The 20,338-nt window shown below is 32.2% G+C and overlaps 1 protein-coding gene across 2 annotated transcripts in view; it reads right to left on the bottom strand.

Moving 5' to 3' along the window:
- Positions 1-20,338, bottom strand: part of LOC111053150 (limbic system-associated membrane protein) — a 267,005-nt gene that overhangs the window by 20,342 nt on the left and 226,325 nt on the right. For both annotated transcript variants that reach the window (XM_039420260.1, XM_039420267.1), the window contains exons 5-6: positions 6,764-6,892; positions 6,025-6,162 (exon numbers count right to left, since the gene is read on the bottom strand). In XM_039420260.1, the coding sequence (XP_039276194.1) occupies positions 6,025-6,162; positions 6,764-6,892 (267 nt within the window). The remainder of the gene's footprint in view (positions 1-6,024; positions 6,163-6,763; positions 6,893-20,338) is intronic.

Here is a 20,338-nt window from a genome sequence, read left to right as displayed (position 1 = left end):
TGTTTAAATGTTTAAATGTTTAATGTTAAATGTTTAAATGTTTAAATGTTTAAATGTTAAATGTTTAAATGTTTAAATGTTTAAATGTTTAAATGTTTAAATGTTTAAATGTTTAAATGTTTAAATGTTTAAATGTTTAAATGTTAAATGTTTAAATGTTTAAATGTTCAAATGTTTAAATGTTTAAATGTTTAAATGTTTAAATGTTTAAATGTTTAAATGTTTAAATGTTTAAATGTTTAAATGTTTAAATGTTTAAATGTTTAAATGTTAAATGTTAAATGTTTAATGTTTAAATGTTTAAATTTTAAATGTTAAATGTTAAAATGTTTAAATGTTTAAATGTTTAAAATGTTTCAATGTTTAAATGTTTAAATGTTCAATGTTTAAATGTTTAAATGTTTAAATGTTAAATGTTTAAATTTTAAATGTTTAAATGTTTTAAATGGTTAAATGTTTAAATGTTTAAATTTTAAATGTTAAATGTTTAAATGTTAAAGTTTAAATGTTTAAATGTTTAAATTTTAAATGTTTAAATGTTTAAATGTTTAAATTTTAAATGTTTAAATTTTAAATGTTTAATGTTTAAATGTTAAAATGTTTGAATGTTAAATGTTTAATGTTTAAATGTTTAAATGTTTAAATGTTGAATGTTTAAATGTTTAAATGTTTAATGTTTAAATGTTTAATGTTTAAATGTTTTAAATGGTTAAATGTTTAAATTTTAAATGTTTAAATGTTTAAATGTTTAAATGTTTAATGTTTAAATGTTAAATGTTTAAATGTTTAAATGTTTAAATGTTCAAATGTTTAAATGTTTAAATTTTAAATGTTTAAATGTTTAAATGTTCAAATGTTTAAATGTTTAATTTTTAAATGTTTAAATGTTTAAATGTTTTAAATGTTTAAATGTTTAAATGTTTAAATGTTTAAATGTTTAAATGTTTAATGTTAAATGTTTAAATTTTAAATGTTTAAATGTTTGAATGTTAAATGTTTAAATGTTTGAATGTTTAAATGTTTAAAGTTTAAATGTTAATGTTTAAATGTTTAATGTTTAAATGTTTAAATGTTTAAATGTTAAATGTTTAAATGTTTAATGTTTAAATGTTTAAATGTTTAAATGTTTAAATGTTTAAATGTTTAAATGTTAAATGCCAAGCTATCATAGAGGAGCTGATTGATGAAATGCTAATCAGCAACAATAGCTGTTTGCAACTCAGTTGCTCCAGACAACCCAGAATTCATTGGAATGATCAAATTGATCCAGTGTTGAAGAGAGTATATCATGAATATTAGCAGATCGGTGAATCTCGCACCGCATTTCCTCATCTCGAATCACTAATTGATTTGCAATGAGCAGTTACGGTTGTTGAAGATCCATCCCAATACGGTGCTACTTGTTTAATTAGACCGTTTGATTTCCAACGACTTATTTGTTTTTCGGGTAAAATGTTGCTGATTGAGTTTGTGCAAACTGAACTGAAGCATTGGAGCAGGCAAAAATTATAATATTTGATAGATTTGATTTGTAAGTTCACGTACTTCTAGTTATTATCTCTCCATTCGCCTTTGTCCAGTAATTTATTGACTTTGGAAACGCCTCTGAATTGCATTCCAAAGTCACCGAGTTCCCTTCCTGAGCTCCAATCAGTGGTTTTGTATCGTCATCATTGGTGCGACTGGAGAAAAGACAAGAGATTGATATTATTAGTTTTGTTATACTTCACAACAAATCATAGTTTGAACGATTTGATCTGCACATGAGTGATTTTGAAATAAAAAAATTGAAAGATTTAGAATGAAAATACCTTTATTGAGTCCAATAATATCGTGTAAAACACTCTGTGAATCGATACCTAATCTTCATTTTCATTTTTGAAGCTCAAATAAATATTATTACATTTTTCTACAAAAATAATTGATTTCTGTAATGACAACAATAATGATAATTATATGAAAATTCAAATAACTTCAATTGAAACAGTTTTGAATTATCTGAAAAGTAGTGTTAAAAACTGATCTCAAAGATCATTGCTGCCTGATTTTCAAATCTAAAATGCTTCAAAAATCAAAATAATCGGAGAACAGATTCAAAATTCAACATTGAACATTTTCCGAATACCATCACAATCACAAATACTCTATTGCAATTTATAGTTTTTAATGAATTTTTAAATATTTATTCGATTTCAGATGAAACTGTCAATAAGAGATAAAATGATGATGCTCTTAAGCAAGTACAATAGCCTACATCTATTCAAGGTGGAAATAACTCACAGTGTACGATAAGCATGATACGTTTGCTTGGAGTGGGAGGAACTCCATTGGATGCTATACATAGATAGGCTCCCATGTGGAGCCTGTTCACTTTCGGAATGTTGAGCGTCGTTCCCTCAACACTGGCAACTGCAAAAAATAACAAAACTTCAATTATTTCCAATCTACTTGATATATTCATTCTGGAACTAAATATCTCACAGCTAATTTTTTCTCTTGAAGTATATAAATTGGGATAAGTTGTTACTTATTGAAAGTTTCACATATTATAATAAACATGATTCCAACAATAATTCAATGGAGAATGTTTAAATGTTTAAATGTTTAATGTTTAAATGTTTAAATGTTTAAATGTTTAATGTTAAATGTTTAATGTTTAAATGTTTAAATGTTGAATGTTTAAATGTTTTAATATTCAAATGTTTAAATGTTCAAATGTTTAAATGTTTAAATGTTTAATGTTTAAATGTTTAAATGTTTAAATGTTTAAATGTTTAAATGTTTTAATATTTAAATGTTTTAATATTTAAATGTTAAATGTTTAAATGTTAAATGTTTTAATGTTCAAATGTTTAAATGTTTAAATGTTTAAATGTTTAATGTTTAAATGTTTAAATGTTTAAATGTTTAAATGTTTAAATGTTTAAATGTTAAAATGTTTTAATATTTAAATGTTTTAATATTTTAATGTTTAAATTTTTAAAGTTTAAATGTTTAAATGTTTTAATATTTAAATGTTTTAATATTTAAATGTTCAAATGTTTGAATGTTTAATTGTTTATATGTTGCGCATTTACCGCGAAACGCGGTAATAGATTTTCATGAAATTTTACAGGTATGTTCCTTTTTAAATTGCGCGTCGACTTTGATACAAGGTTTTTGGAGATTTTGCATAAATCAAGGATAATATGAAAGGAAAAAAAAGCCTCCTTTATACGTCAATATTGAGTAAAAATCATACTATGGAAATATTATTCATCATAAATCAGCTGTCGGATGGATTATAAATCGCATGCCAAGTGATTAAACAATTAATACAATAAAATTCAATATCTAAAAATCAGCAGCTGTGTAGACTATAAATTGCATGCCTCATTGAATGCAATTTCTATGCACTATTAAATAGGATGCAATGAACTTATAACAGCTTGTCTGGGCGCCTAGATGTCTTCTGGTTTTTTCACGTTAAATTTCGGAAAGCGTTATATGATAATAATTACATCTAGTGTAAGCATGATCTGATTGACAGTCAATGGTTTTCGGATGTCGTTCAGTTATAAATGTTATTAATTTATTCTATCGATAAAATTTTTGTTCATTATTTGTTATTATATCTTTCATGTTTGAAAGTTTTCGAATTTTGAATTCTCAATTTGTTTTATTTTTCATTTTTTCATAAGTTTTTGAAATCTTTGTATTTTTCATTTTGAATTAGGTGGTATTTTTGTTGTCTGTATTATTTATTAGTGCGTAAGTTCATATTATTTTTCTCTTTTCTTCTGTATATGTACAATTTTTATTGATAAGGAGACATATTTGGGGAAACCCGTTGTCTCCTTCGTGAATGAATAAATAAATGAACTATTGATTGCGTGCAATAACGCATGCAATTAATAACTAAAATAACATAGTATTGTCTCTCGAAATTTCTCTGCTTTGAATTCGGGCTGTCCTATTGACAGTATATCTTGAAGGAGATAACATTTTTGATACACCAATCCCAACAGCCATTAGCCGTTTTCACACCAATATCTCGCCGACACGACATACAGACAGGATTTACTCTGATGGACAGTATAAGAGGAGGCTGCGCTTTATAACTGCGCGAGGTCTACTGTTCACAGAACTACTAGTATAATATTGAATTCCTATAGACAGAAGAAGCCCTCTCATTATTTACTGTTCACAGAACTACTAGTATAATATTGAATTCCTATAGACAGAAGAAGCCCTCTCATTATTTGATCTATTGTGATTACAATATAATATTACAATTACATTATTGAACGAGCGTTAGCGAGTTTTCACTTTTGACTCATGGCCGAAGTCGTTGTCCATATGTGTGGTTTGTTCGGCTATAGACTTCAAAGGATTTGGTCAATGAGGTTCAAATTTTGATCACACATATTCTTCGACTCTTTTTACAGGAAAAAATAATTGTTGTGATTTATCATTTGATCAGCTGGAGTCTATGCAGTTACTATAGTATTTCCATTCATCCATTTATTATATCAGCTGAAGCTATTTGATAGCTTTCACACAGACAGTCCCCTTCATGCGCGATTTTAGCTGGTTAGCTTGAATTTACAACTTTTACATTGACAAACTGAAACGGTTTGAGATATCAATGTGCGGTTTTCGCCAATCGTTTTTTCTTGGAACTCTGTATTGAAACCATGTTTCAGCTGGATCACATGATAACTTTTTTATTCAAAAAAATGAATTTGGTATGAGGGACAAAAATGTTGAAGCAACAATGTAATTCTTGAAGATTAATTTTCCATTTGAAATAGGATCCCCAATGAAACCTACTGTCAAATTATTCTTGTGAAAGAAATATTTAGCTGTTCACCAACCTATAATTTTCACAAACTCTGTATAATTGAAATTCGCTGATTTCGAAAATCACATTTCAACAACTCATGAGCGAGTTCTCCAACCTGGGGGTCCCCAGTTATATTACATCACACATATGATCACACATTACACTCATGTTTTGAAACGATGACCAGTTTTTCAACTTCGAATGGTTCGACACCCAATATTTGAATAGTTGAAACATGAATGAGTCAAGTAATCATTAATAATCTTCCTTGAATAATTTTGAACATTTTCCCCAAAGAACACCATATTATGATGGAATTTTTCAATCCTCCAAGCAGTGTTGTATCTGATAGAAACATATCTGAGAAAATGTGGATGAAGTCAATGTCTACAAGGTTATGAGTTGGAATACAAGCATGGACTGGAAGGAAACTTTCTTCTGGATTCTTTAATTCGATCGGGATGGTGAGGTGAACTTCGCCACACGTTCGAAACACATTATTCGGTTGAGGCGTGAAGAACAAAGTTCGTTGGTGACATAAGTTGAGAATGATTCTATTGCACACATCCAGTATGAAAATCTCACCAGTTATTTCTCATCATATCAGTATATTAAAGTATAAAAATGGGTGGATGGATGGCAATATGCCTCATCGTTTTTTAATGCAAAAGAAGTTATCCAAAACGTTATTTTTCCTATGTTACGCTAACGACTCTCTCAAGTCATTTTATTGAAACTTTTTATATTCATATATTCACTAAGATTTTCAGTCATGCAATATACCCTCTCAACAATCAGGTTACAAATGCCAAGCTATCATAGAGGAGCTGATTGATGAAATGCTAATCAGCAACAATAGCTGTTTGCAACTCAGTTGCTCCAGACAACCCAGAATTCATTGGAATGATCAAATTGATCCAGTGTTGAAGAGTATATCATGAATATATTAGCAGATCGGTGAATCTCGCACCGCATTTCCTCATCTCGAATCACTAATTGATTTGCAATGAGCAGTTACGTGTTTGTTGAAGATCCATCCCAATACGGTGCTACCTTGTTTAATTAGACCGTTTGATTTCCAACGACTTATTTGTTTTTCGGGTAAAATGTTGCTGATTGAGTTTGTGCAAACTGAACTGAAGCATTGGAGCAGGCAAAAATTATAATATTTGATAGATTTGATTTGTAAGTTCACGTACTTCTAGTTATTATCTCTCCATTCGCCTTTGTCCAGTAATTTATTGACTTTGGAAACGCCTCTGAATTGCATTCCAAAGTCACCGAGTTCCCTTCCTGAGCTCCAATCAGTTGGTTTTGTATCGTCATCATTGGTGCGACTGGAGAAAAGACAAGAGATTGATATTATATTAGTTTTGTTATACTTCACAACAAATCATAGTTTGAACGATTTGATCTGCACATGAGTGATTTTGAAATAAAAAAATTGAAAGATTTAGAATGAAAATACCTTTATTGAGTCCAATAATATCGTGTAAACACTCTGTGAATCGATACCTAATCTTCATTTCTCATTTTTGAAGCTCAAATAAATATTATTACATTTTTCTACAAAAATAATTGATTTCTGTAATGACAACAATAATGATAATTATATGAAAATTCAAATAACTTCAATTGAAACAGTTTTTGAATTATCTGAAAAGTAGTGTTAAAAACTGATCTCAAAGATCATTGCTGCCTGATTTTCAAATCTAAAATGCTTCAAAAATCAAAATAATTGAAGAACAGATTCAAAATTCAACATTGAACATTTTCCGAATACCATCACAATCACAAATACTCTATTGCAATTTATAGTTTTTAATGAATTTTTAAATATTTATTCGATTTCAGATGAAACTGTCAATAAGAGATAAAATGATGATGCTCTTAAGCAAGTACAATAGCCTACATCTATTCAAGGTGGAAATAACTCACAGTGTACGATAAGCATGATACGTTTGCTTGGAGTGGGAGGAACTCCATTGGATGCTATACATAGATAGGCTCCCATGTGGAGCCTGTTCACTTTCGGAATGTTGAGCGTCGTTCCCTCAACACTGGCAACTGCAAAAAATAACAAAACTTCAATTATTTCCAATCTACTTGATATATTCATTCTGGAACTAAATATCTCACAGCTAATTTTTTTCTCTTGAAGTATATAAATCGGGATAAGTTGTTATTTACTTATTGAAAGTTTCACATATTATAATAAACATGATTCCAACAATAATTCAATGGAGAATAAGAGAACCTGGAGAAAGAACTCTTGCTGCGAGACCGAAAATCGATCATAGTAATAATAAGTGGACAGCAACATTTATTTGAAAATTCTTCCTCTTGACAGAAAAAATGAAATGATACATGCAATTTTAGCTGTTCCAATCATATCAAATTAAAAAATAATTTCGAACAGTATTTGATGTTATTCATGTAACTTCTCATTTTAAAAATGAAAATGAGAGGAGAACTTTCAAAAAAAAATTAAATTCATATAAATAGATACAGAGTATGTCACTTTATTGTTCAGATCAGAAATCTTCAATCAGTCAATATTATTGTTGTACATTTTTGAGGCGAAAGACATCCCTGGTTATGAGATCATCACTGATATGAATAATGATACTTCTAGAAGTATTATCCAGAGTAAATGCTATCTCACTATTACCCCGCAGTGGACAGAAGCTTTCTCTTGATAAACTAAGTTTTATCTCACCTTATCATTTTTTGTTTGTAAACCTATCCTATCTATTGATAGCTCTATCCCCGGATAGAAGATGGTTCTATCCTCTCCACTGTTATCGGAATCGTCGTAGAGGTTGTATGGGGTTCTTCATGTTCAGGTTGATGAGATGTTCTAAACAGAACCATATCACAACTATTCCACAATAGTATCGGTAGCATCTATTTATTGGCCATAGCTACAGATGTACATTGATGAGATATTCGCACCTAAAACTGGCACCAAACTTATTTCATAGTACACCATTGGACTACTTGAAATTCTCCAGAGATTGAATCATCGCACATCAACTTCGAAACGGCCAACAGTTGATATACGTGTTAATTATCATTAAATCGGATTGCCATGCGAGCTGGCGGGAAGCGAATGGGATCATTCAGGCCTATAAAAAGAGCGCTGCCGGCCGTTGGCGAATATCGAACGAATGCAGATGAGCAGTCGTGTATTCGGCCTTCCATTAAAGCATCAGAAAAACCACACAAAAAGTCTGCCAAGTATTCATTGTGATCTATAGAGATAAAACTCCATCTACACGGTATCATCCGTTAATGCTTTTCAAAGTAACGGACTCGTAATACTGGATGTAGCCTTTATCAGTATGTGCCGATAGATTTTAGAATACAGTACAGTTCGTTTTGTACGGCGTACTAGATAGATATCAATAAAGTCTCTCTCAATGAACCGAATGAGATGATAATCAAATTCAAGTTGTGATCAAATCCAAGTTGTTGTTGTTGTTATTGTAAGATATTATTTATCATGATCCCAACTCATTATTAATATTCATAACTCACTTCAATCATAACTATGAAAGTTGAATTGAAAACAGATTAGTCTACCTCATTTATTGAGGAGATACTAGTAATTAAGATGAGATTATAAGGCTTCAAGGAGATGTATTTTGTCATAATTTTGAAAAATATATTCATTTTTCAGGAATGAAGTAATGAAGGTGAAAACATTGAATGAGACTGATAGAATAAATTTGATTTTGGAAGTGTCAACCACAATGTTAATAAAACAATAAAAAATGAATGATAATGCAATGTGTTTTACATTAATAGGAAATATTATCCTTTGGTATCCTTTTGTTTTTAAAAAAATTTCATGTGAAATGCTATTAATATTATTTAATTCATTGTACATGGATTAAATGTTGACTTCGGCTTTTTCATCAAAGTCCACGAAATGGCATCTTAGTAAGTCGAGAATTCCACAAGTATATGAGTCCCTGACACCCTGATTGCCTCGTGAGATTTGGAATCATTCTAATTCTCTCATACGAATATATTATGAATTACTTTCCAACTGATTGCAAGAATTTGTTGGAAATTTTTGTTCCAACACAACTGAAAAGACATTTCTTATGAAATTTATTGGAAACTGTGCTACACCACGGATTGTTTACGACGTCTAAAAACATTCAAAGTAGCCGTGTTGCATTATTCAGGTCGGAAGATCGCAAATCGCTGTAATTACCGCAGGGATACTTCAAAAAGTGAAGAACTGAATGTATTATCTCAACAGTTGAACGGTTCGCGTGAGGAGTCATTCTCTAATGTTCTCGAGAACACCTCTTATAAAATATGAAGTGGATCCTAACCTGAAGCAGCTGCAGTGGTCTAATGCAGTATCACAGCTTGCCACGAGAAATAGTTTGAATCCTTTGCCAACAAGGGAACATGCAATCATACAGTTTTGAATGAATGGATTCAGCGAGCTGGAAGTCATGATTTTCAATATTGTGAGGAAAATGATATTTGATTGCATTTTGCTAACAAAACTCAAATACTCGTTCCCAAGGGCTTGTTCTCTGAACATAGCGAGGAAAAGTCTTGATTAATCGAATATTATATTTTTTGTTCATTCCTTCCCCTTTTATGCACTGTAAAGCTCTTCCTGGGGGAGTCACTCTCACCTCCAAGGATAGGACAATACACGTAGGGTAATGTAATGCTGTATTTAAATGCCTCACGTATGTATGGTGAATCTTGTACTGAATCAATGGTGTAGAGGCTATAAATTTTGCAATGGCGTGTGTGGACGCTGAGTGTACACCAGACAGATTTACTCACTACAAGATTCAATACAATTGTCGGAATCGCGGGAGGCCTAAACGCTCGCTCACCCTTGATTCTTCTAATGACAGATTGTATAATGATGAAATTTTTATAAGCAGTGTAGCGACCGCTAAACACTGAATACGGATACCTTAAAATTATTACCTGTGAAGAATGAGCATACAAAATCATACAGGTCGAGCAAAAATCCCGATGTAGGTAATTTACGGGACTGCGTCTCTAATAAGTTCTGAAGGATTAAAATACGGTATTTGGACCAAATATCGTTCAGAATATACTTCGAGAACAGAGTCTTGTCGGGTTTTAAGCTCTATTGTAGGAATTTATATGATCTCTGGCTGCATCTGCTGTACAAATGATGTGTTCGCTCCTAAGTCGAGGTTGGTAACAGATAAAAGCTGATATATGAGCAGGTAAGGACAAAGAATAAATATCTCGATCTGACCCCACTCGCTACATCCACTTAGACCTGTTCCAATATCCAGCTTAATTCAATTATTTCAATGATCGTATTCGATCGGTTCTCGATGATATAGAACGTATCAGACACAATAATTGACAGGCTTAAGAAATAATCGAACTCAGAAAACGAATTAACAAAACTGGAATATATTATAATAAAATATATGATCTCACAGTGCAGATTCAGAATATATTTACAGATTGAAAGTGGTTTAACATTAACAAAAATGATTAGCATTTTCGTGTACTTGCATGATATCATGCGTGATTCAACAGAATTTTACAATTGATAAAATTGAACAGTTTTGAAGAAATAGTGAAAAAATGAATTTTAAAATATTTTTAAAATGCTCGGGGTCGTGGTTCTGGCAGCGGAGGATAGCTAATCAACTACAAGTTCGTATAAATTAAATATTGAACAAATTCTAGGCTCTTAACAACTAATAAGCGCTTGTCGGCGTGGCCAATAATTTAACGAAGAAAATTTTATGTTTTTCTGCACTGAAATATTTTCGAAGCGTAGATTGGGGCCCCTTTTAAACTTATAACTCACGTGAAATTCCTTGGCGGTCGTGGTTTTCTTCTTTAGATCAAAAATCGTTTGATTGGCAGCAATCCAGGCTTCGGTTTCAGCACATGTGGAATTTTAATTTAATATCTCCTTCACCGAATTAATTAAGGGATAATTTACTTTGAACTTTTAAATTTATCGATTGATGAAAATAGATTCACAAATAACAAATAGAATAGCCTAAGATATTGGCTCACAAATAAAACATATAAAATTGAACGAAAATTTTACAAATAGGTCTTGGTAACTATAAAGAGATCTGAACGGTGAGGATTTCAAAAGGGAAGTGCTGTCTTTTTCTCTAAGCTTCTTGGCTAGACCTTTCTTCTGAGAATCTCGATGTAATAATTTGCATGAAAATTTGCCATTGGTAGAACGGTTGTGACATAGACATGACGTCAGTGGCAAGCAAGAGAATATAATTCCTTTAATTACAATAATAATTCAATTTATGTAATTCTTAAAACTGCTTAATCTTCTAGACATAGTTCCTCTCATACAATGTACATGTGCTAGCGTATATGATAAGGCAGGGTTGTTGTCTGATAGTAGATTAACATGTGTTGCTTTCAAACGATCACCTTTTTGGTGCTATTTCTATGCACTATGATTGGCTTAGGCTTGCCAAAGAGATTTAATTACCATGTGGTTCAGCTGAATTAATCATTAATAAATTAATATTCTTATACAATTTTTATTAGGTTTGAGACTGTTATAATTAATTTCTGCCGTTTTATCAATAATATACTGTTCATGCTATGACCTAGTTAGTTACAATAAGACCTGACATATAATATAATTTCTTAAATAATAAATAATTTCAACGATAATACATACATTTTATTTTTTTATTCGAAATTCTTGGTCCTTTATTGATAGTTTTATAATTTTTAGAAATGGTATTATATCTTGCGTGAAGCCAGCATGACATTTGACAATACTTTGAATCAGTCAGCTGCGTTTGAACTGTTTTAAAAACATCTGATCGATAGTAAACAAAGTGTAACCTCAAAATCAGTGAGCAATTCCTAAATAATTTGTGCTTTATTTGCAGAATAATTATAATTTTATTGAATAATTTTTCTAGAAAATATTCGGTACAGAACGGTGCTCTTATCTAATATACAGTTACTGATAAGTAAGTGTTATCGCTCGGTCGCTAACTATTCCTTTAGCAAATTCTTTCATTTTAAAAGGTAATCACAATTTTTCTCTCTTCTCATGAGGTTTATTTGAAAAATTCATCACACAAAGCCCCCAGGATATTTTAAATAGGTAATTGAGAGACGAGTCGAAACAATGACTATTTGAAAAATCCGATATTGTGATGAATACACCATTTCATCTCCTTACTTCTACGAAAACTCCACACTTAACACTAAAAAACGATATATCGTGCACTTTTGGCTACGAGAAAATAAATAATTGATTGTTCCTTCCATTGGATACAATCGAAATACAATAATTAATGAGGTCTCTTTGGATCCTTCATTAAAACAACTCCACAACTTCATTCACGGGTGGCTTATGAGCAGACCCATAACTATAACAAATATACAAAATTTCACATATTACTTCTTAAGATTCGAACAGTATTGGCAACAAATATAGATTTTCATCATTTTTTTCATGGTTATTACAGGTTTCGACTCTTTGTTCTGGCTTTTACATAAATTGGGTGAGAGTGTGATTTAACTTCGGTGACTTGACAATTGACTACCGTTTGACTCGAGCAATTCCTTTTTCACGCTTAGTACGTTGTGTACAAACAGGGTTACACTTGAAATGGTTTTTGATTTTTTTATCAATGCTGGTTACAAATATTATGCTTTTAAGATTTATATTTATCAATTTGAATTACAATTCATGATCTTTTGATGCAACAGTAATAAATTTCACATTTGAAGGTAAGAATTTCATTTTCTTTTTGGCTTTTTAGCAATATATTTATATGACATAGAACATGCGCATTTCGTGCAAATTAACATAAATATATATTTTTGGTTGCGTTTTTTACTTATAATTTCACATTAAATAATAGGTTACATTAATTAATAACGATATTGCTTTGATTCCATTAAAATTGATTCTATGATCTCGCACACATTGGTTGGTGTGACGAAGAAAATTATCGAACAGGCTTTGGTTCTGAATAGATTTTTCTATCGATTCTGTATTTTGAGGTTAGATTTACACATTTTTTAAATAAACTTTGTTTATTTTCTTTCCTCCTATTCACTACTAACTTCATGTTATTTCTAATTTATAATTATTTTCTGTTGATAATATAATTCTTGTTTCTGTTTTTCAGTTGTGCGGATTGTACTAGGCGATTTTTCCTGTGATGACTGTGACATGAGGCAGATGGCTTGATCAGGTTGGTATTTTTTAGATTTGTTTTGTAGTTGTATTTTCTTGACTTAGAGTTGATAATAATTTCTTCATTTGATGTGGATTGATGTTTTCTTTTTAGCTGAGATGCGGCGAAGTTTAGGTTATGTTGATTAGGCTGCAGTAGAAAAAGATGCCAGTCTGCAAAGATATGATTCGGTGGGTAGGCTGTGACCATGAAAAGTTTGATGATTCGTATAATCCACGAACGTAGTTTCAGTTAATTAAAATATTATTCTTTCTCAAGCCCCCATCTAAATTTGATTCGGTGTCATTCAAGGTCCAATTTCAATTTGCAACTATCCATTTTATCAAACTTGGCTTAAAACGAATGTGCCTGTGGTGTAAATCATTTCTTATAAACGCATTTCCTCTTTGTCGGCCGGTGACATGCAGTTTGATATTTTTAAAACTTTACATGCCGGTGGTGTCTGTGGGTTCTTCTAAATAATATTTTCCTTTTCTGCATGCTAGTGTACAGTCTGTTTGATTTCAATCTGACATGACTGCGGTGATTGTAGGCCTTTCTTGATGATTTTCTTCTCTCTTGCGTGCTAGTAGGAAGCTTGATGGAAGATTTTAACCTAATATGACGGCGATGTAGATAAATTCTTCTTGAGATCATTTTTCTTTTCTGCATGGCGGGGAGAGATTTGATATTCAATTTTAGCCTAACATGACGGCGGTGTAGATAAACTCTATTACTGCTTCTTCTTTTCCGTTGAACTGCTATTTTGCTTGTATGTTGTTTTGATTTATTGGTTTTTAGTTTCAGTTGTGATTTTGATTTGTTGTGAATTTTTGTTTTATTTCTATTGTTTAGTGGGCGATCTTCATGAGTACTGGTTTTATATGTTGCAGGTGCTGTCTTCGGTGGATGGACGGTGATGAGGGCGGTCGGCGGTCCGGGCTGCTCTTCAACTTGGTGGGCAACGTCCTTGGATTCCTGGTGTCCGGCGCGCGGTGGTGCGGGCTGTTCCTCTACCTGATGGATGTCATCCTCAGCTTGGCAGGTGATGTCGTCCGGCTTCTCTCGGCGTTCTGCGGGGTGTGGTGCGACTTCAGTCTTGACATTCTCGGTAGGTTGGTCTCCCATATATGTGCCATATTCGTTTGCCTGTTTTATGACCTCCTTTTCAAGTATGTTTGCTTTTGCATGCATGGGCTCGATCACTGGTCCAATATTGACTTCCGTTGCATGACCCTTCTCCTCAATTTGCTGCGTTACCGTCCTGCTTTCCTCTGTTGCTCCCTTCAACTTTTGATCCAGTTTCTCAAAACCTTGTTCACTTGCCTTCCTCATCGGTTGGATTTCCTTCTTTATTTCTTCTCTTGCTTTTTGTTTTCTTTAATTGTCTCTTCTCTTGCTTGTGTATTTTCTTTAATTATTTCTTCATTTGTTTGTTTGTTGTCTTCCCTTGGTTCTTCTCTTGCTTGTTTGCTTCCCCTAACCATATTGTTTAGTGTTTCATTCCATTGATCGTAGTTCTTATTTATATTGTTTAGTGTTTCGTTCAGTTGTTTCCTTTCTTTGATCATATAGTTCAATGCTTCCAGGATGAGACTCATCTGTAACACGGAAGGGGCGGGTATGTAGCCCTCGGTCGGCGGCGGAAACTCTGTGGTGTGAGGTGCGGGCGTCTGGACTTCTGGAACGGTGGTACATGGGCGTTTCTCCTGCACGACATCTTTCGTCTCTGAAATTGCTGATGTGGCCTCCAGGATGCGGTGTGGTTCTCCCATAATTTATTGGATGATACAATGATGCGAGTGCAGTGAAACGATCGCAAATATGTGGGGTTATGTGCAAGATTACAAATGAATGACCACAAGGTTGAAATAGTGTAAAAAAATCGTTGAAGTGAAGGAATACAAAAGTGTGCTTCAATAATATGTTCAGTGATGAAGTGAATCAAAGTAGCAATATCGTTAACATAAAATGATAACAACATAAAGGATACACAGTGGATAATTATGCGATAACAAAGGTACGTCTCTTATAATTTATTACTCTTATTATAATGAATATTTTACTCTTATAATTTCTTGCCGCAATTATATATAGGGCTAGTATTCTTCGCAAAATTTTATATAAAAGCAGCAGTGTTCTGCTTGACTTATTCCGCAATATATCTGTGATTTAATTTTACTTCCCTCTTTATGCTTTAAAAAATTTTTTTTTTAAATGTAGATAACTTCAATCCTCTTTTCCGTAAAATTTTATAAATTGTTTTAATATAGACCTAATATTCATAAAATAATATGACTTTTCTTATGGTATTTCTTATACCTATGACTTATGATATGACCAATCTTTGAATAACACAATACCGTGATAAAATTCTGAGTTCGATTTTTCCTCTAAAAATTCATCAATCGATAAATCTCTTTTCTGTTCAAAAATTGGGTATGGTACGTCTTGTTATTTTATATAACAGTGAACAGTTAATATTAAATTTGAAGAAATTCACAACCATAAATTTTTTCAAAAAATTTTCCCGTTGTCAGCGCTATAGTATACTGAGCAACTAAATAATCTTCGTAGTCGATTATCCACCTCTTCAATGCCTATCACAGTTGGGCGCCAAAATCATGTAGAGCTCTTCCTGGGGGAGTCACTCTCACCTCCAAGGATAGGACAATACACGTAGGGTAATGTAATGCTGTATTTAAATGCCTCACGTATGTATGGTGAATCTTGTACTGAATCAATGGTGTAGAGGCTATAAATTTTGCAATGGCGTGTGTGGACGCTGAGTGTACACCAGACAGATTTACTCACTACAAGATTCAATACAATTGTCGGAATCGCGGGAGGCCTAAACGCTCGCTCACCCTTGATTCTTCTAATGACAGATTGTATAATGATGAAATTTTTATAAGCAGTGTAGCGACCGCTAAACACTGAATACGGATACCTTAAAATTATTACCTGTGAAGAATGAGCATACAAAATCATACAGGTCGAGCAAAAATCCCGATGTAGGTAATTTACGGGACTGCGTCTCTAATAAGTTCTGAAGGATTAAAATACGGTATTTGGACCAAATATCGTTCAGAATATACTTCGAGAACAGAGTCTTGTCGGGTTTTGAGCTCTATTGTAGGAATTTATATGATCTCTGGCTGCATCTGCTGTACAAATGATGTGTTCGCTCCTAAGTCGAGGTTGGTAACAGATAAAAGCTGATATATGAGCAGGTAAGGACAAAAAATAAATATCTCGATCTGACCCCACTCGCTACATCCACTTAGACCTGTTCCAATATCCAGCTTAATTCAATTATTTCAATGATCGTATTCGATCAGTTCTCGATGATATAGAACGTATCAGACACAATAATTGACAGGCTTAAGAAATAATCGAACTCAGAAAACGAATTAACAAAACTGGAATATATTATAATAAAATATATGATCTCACAGTGCAGATTCAGAATATAATTTACAGATTGAAAGTGGTTTAACATTAACAAAAATGATTAGCAATTTTCGTGTACTTGCATGATATCATGCGTGATTCAACAGAATTTTACAATTGATAAAATTGAACAGTTTTGAAGAAATAGTGAAAAAATGAATTTTAAAATATTTTTAAAATGCTCGGGGTCGTGGTTCTGGCAGCAGAGGATAGCTAATCAACTACAAGTTCGTATAAATTAAATATTGAACAAATTCTAGGCTCTTAACAACTAATAAGCGCTTGTCGGCGTGGCCAATAATTTAACGAAGAAAATTTTATGTTTTTCTGCACTGAAATATTTTCGAAGTGTAGATTGGGGCCCCTTTTAAACTTATAACTCACGTGAAATTCCTTGGCGGTCGTGGTTTTCTTCTTTAGATCAAAAATCGTTTGATTGGCAGCAATCCAGGCTTCGGTTTCAGCACATGTGGAATTTTAATTTAAATATCTCCTTCACCGAATTAATTAAGGGATAATTTACTTTGAACTTTTAAATTTATCGATTGATGAAAATAGATTCACAAATAACAAATAGAATAGCCTAAGATATTGGCTCACAAATAAAACATATAAAATTGAACGAAAATTTTACAAATAGGTCTTGGTAACTATAAAGAGATCTGAACGGTGAGGATTTCAAAAGGGAAGTGCTGTCTTTTTCTCTAAGCTTCTTGGCTAGACCTTTCTTCTGAGAATCTCGATGTAATAATTTGCATGAAAATTTGCCATTGGTAGAACGGTTGTGACGTAGACATGACGTCAGTGGCAAGCAAGAGAATATAATTCCTTTAATTACAATAATAATTCAATTTATGTAATTCTTAAAACTGCTTATCTTCTAGACATAGTTCCTCTCATACAATGTACATGTGCTAGCGTATATGATAAGGCAGGGTTGTTGTCTGATAGTAGATTAACATGTGTTGCTTTCAAACGATCACCTTTTTGGTGCTATTTCTATGCACTATGATTGGCTTAGGCTTGCCAAGAGATTTAATTACCATGTGGTTCAGCTGAATTAATCATTAATAAATTAATATTCTTATACAATTTTTATTAGGTTTGAGACTGTTATAATTAATTTCTGCCGTTTTATCAATAATATACTGTTCATGCTATGACCTAGTTAGTTACAATAAGACCTGACATATAATATAATTTCTTAAATAATAAATAATTTCAACGATAATACATACATTTTATTTTTTTATTCGAAATTCTTGGTCCTTTATTGATAGTTTTATAATTTTTAGAAATGGTATTATATCTTGCGTGAAGCCAGCATGACATTTGACAATACTTTGAATCAGTCAGCTGCGTTTGAACTGTTTTAAAAACATCTGATCGATAGTAAACAAAGTGTAACCTCAAAATCAGTGAGCAATTCCTAAATAATTTGTGCTTTATTTGCAGAATAATTATAATTTTATTGAATAATTTTTCTAGAAAATATTCGGTACAGAACGGTGCTCTTATCTAATATACAGTTACTGATAAGTAAGTGTTATCGCTCGGTCGCTAACTATTCCTTTAGCAAATTCTTTCATTTTAAAAGGTAATCACAATTTTTCTCTCTTCTCATGAGGTTTATTTAAAAAATCCATCAAAGCACTGAAGTGTGTTTTGTATTATATTCAAACATTCCATTTCATGTTGTGTAGGAATATGTGACAGGGTAACATTCAACAAAGTAATTCTCGATTTCAATCCAATTATTCTAATAGACTTTGTAGCAGGGACAACTATATTCTTCAAAGTCTATTTCAATTGGGTTATACTATTAAACATCGATATGGAATTCTCTATTCTTAAAAATCTATTTCGTCGGCATGTATCAATGAATGTGGAGCGCTGTCACTAAAGCCGTGTGCACACTGAACAAAAATGTTCGACAAACATGTTAGTTGAAAAAGTTTGGGCAAATTTTATTATGTTTGACAAACAATGTTTGCCCGTGGCCAATGTGGACGCGTCATCAAACAAAATATTTGTAAATGGGAAGAACAGGTTTTATGTTTCACAGCTGTCAACTCTGAAAATGTTTGTAAAACCGTAGTTTTTTGTTTGACAAACAATGATTGTCCAAACTTTTTAAAACGTTTGCCCCTGAGCTCCTCAACAAACATGTTTGCTGAACATGTATGGCGAACATTTGTTCAGTGTGGACACGGCTTAACTCCAACTATGACTTGAATCACATCAACTTTTTTCTCCAGTCTTGGCAGTTACGTAGTAATTCTACTGTATTAGGAATAGGCAAGTTAAGTACTTCTCAAAATCTGGAGTACCATGATCCAGATTTATTAGAGCTATAAAATAACAAATAATAGATTTTAGATGAATAAAAGTAGTTGGAATTTACAATAGAACAAACATGTGGACAATATAATATATAACATAATAAAGATTGTAGTAACCTTGGAACAATTCATATTATCTTATCCATCCCATACTATTAAACGAGCAATTTTTGTTTAGATGTTTATAAGTTTATATATATCTGTATGTGACCGGATCTCGAAAACGGCTTTAACGATTCTCACGAAATTTGGAACAAAGTAGTTTTATGATATGAAAAATTCGATTGCACTAGGTCTCAACTCTGGGATAACTCGCTGAAGGACATTAAAAGGATAAATACGTCCTTGGAAAAACAGCTGGAGATTTTGTCCTCTGTCGATTCCGTAATGGAAGTGAGTGAACGAGTGCATGTGTGGGATCATTCAGCTGATCTCACGAGAAAAAAAACAGCAAGAAAAACTTATTTCCGTTTTTTTAGAAAGTCCAAAATAGTAACTGGATGCTTTGAGTGTAGAATCTGAATAGTACATAGTATAACAAATATTATAGCAAACATATTATATCATTCTAAATCGAATTCATAATATATCTATTTGTAATAATTGATGATGTGTGATTGTTTTTAGAAGTGTGAATGAATTGTTATTTCGATGAGTGATAGTAGCTTAACCTAGTTTTTGATTTGAACTGTGTAGTATAAATTTGAAAAGGGACAGTTTTGGGCATAAGCCTGTTGTGCCTCCTCATATAACTGTAAAAATAATTGTACGGCTGAGAAAATGAATGAATAAATATGAACTATAAATTCAATCTTTCGTTACAAACTTTCTATGCTTTTAGACTCCAGAGCAAAGCTCGGTCCCCTGATATCATGTTCTAATCCAGGATGTAACCTGAATGAAGATATTAATTTATTATGAGATTCTAGAATTATGTTCTCTAGATATATTTAGAGTTGATATTCTTTTTAAAGTAGACAAAACTTCCACCTGGAGCGCTGAAGGCGGTTCTTTTTATATAATTGGAGCGGTTTTTTATAATGATATAACTGGATAAGGCCTGCCGCAAAGCAGACCTACGCTGATCCACGCCACTCCAACCCACGCCGTGGGATGTTTTGTAAACCATTGCTAGGCTCCTCCAGACATCTGTGTAATGCATGCAATAAATGATCCACTTGTCAGCTGATTGATTATGAATAATTCTATATAGCAATGGTTTACAAAACATCCCACGGCGTGGGTTGGAGTGGCGTGGATTAGCGTGGGTCTGCTTTGCGGCAGGCCTTATCCAGTTATATCATTATAAAAAACCAATTATATTTAAAAAATCGCCTTCAGCGTGGGAGTTTTGTCTACTTCCACAAAATTCCTGATTCGGAAGTTGTAAACTAAGTTATGTCTATAAAATGCATGTTGTAACTTTAGCACAAGGAGGTGATGTTTTCTATTTCTCAATTATTCTTCTTTAGATTATTATGACGAACAATAGTGTACGT

The sequence above is a fragment of the Nilaparvata lugens genome, chromosome 1, assembly GCF_014356525.2.
Source record: "Nilaparvata lugens isolate BPH chromosome 1, ASM1435652v1, whole genome shotgun sequence".
NCBI classification, from domain to species: domain Eukaryota; kingdom Metazoa; phylum Arthropoda; class Insecta; order Hemiptera; family Delphacidae; genus Nilaparvata; species Nilaparvata lugens.
This window is presented reverse-complemented; position numbering and strand designations above follow the sequence as displayed.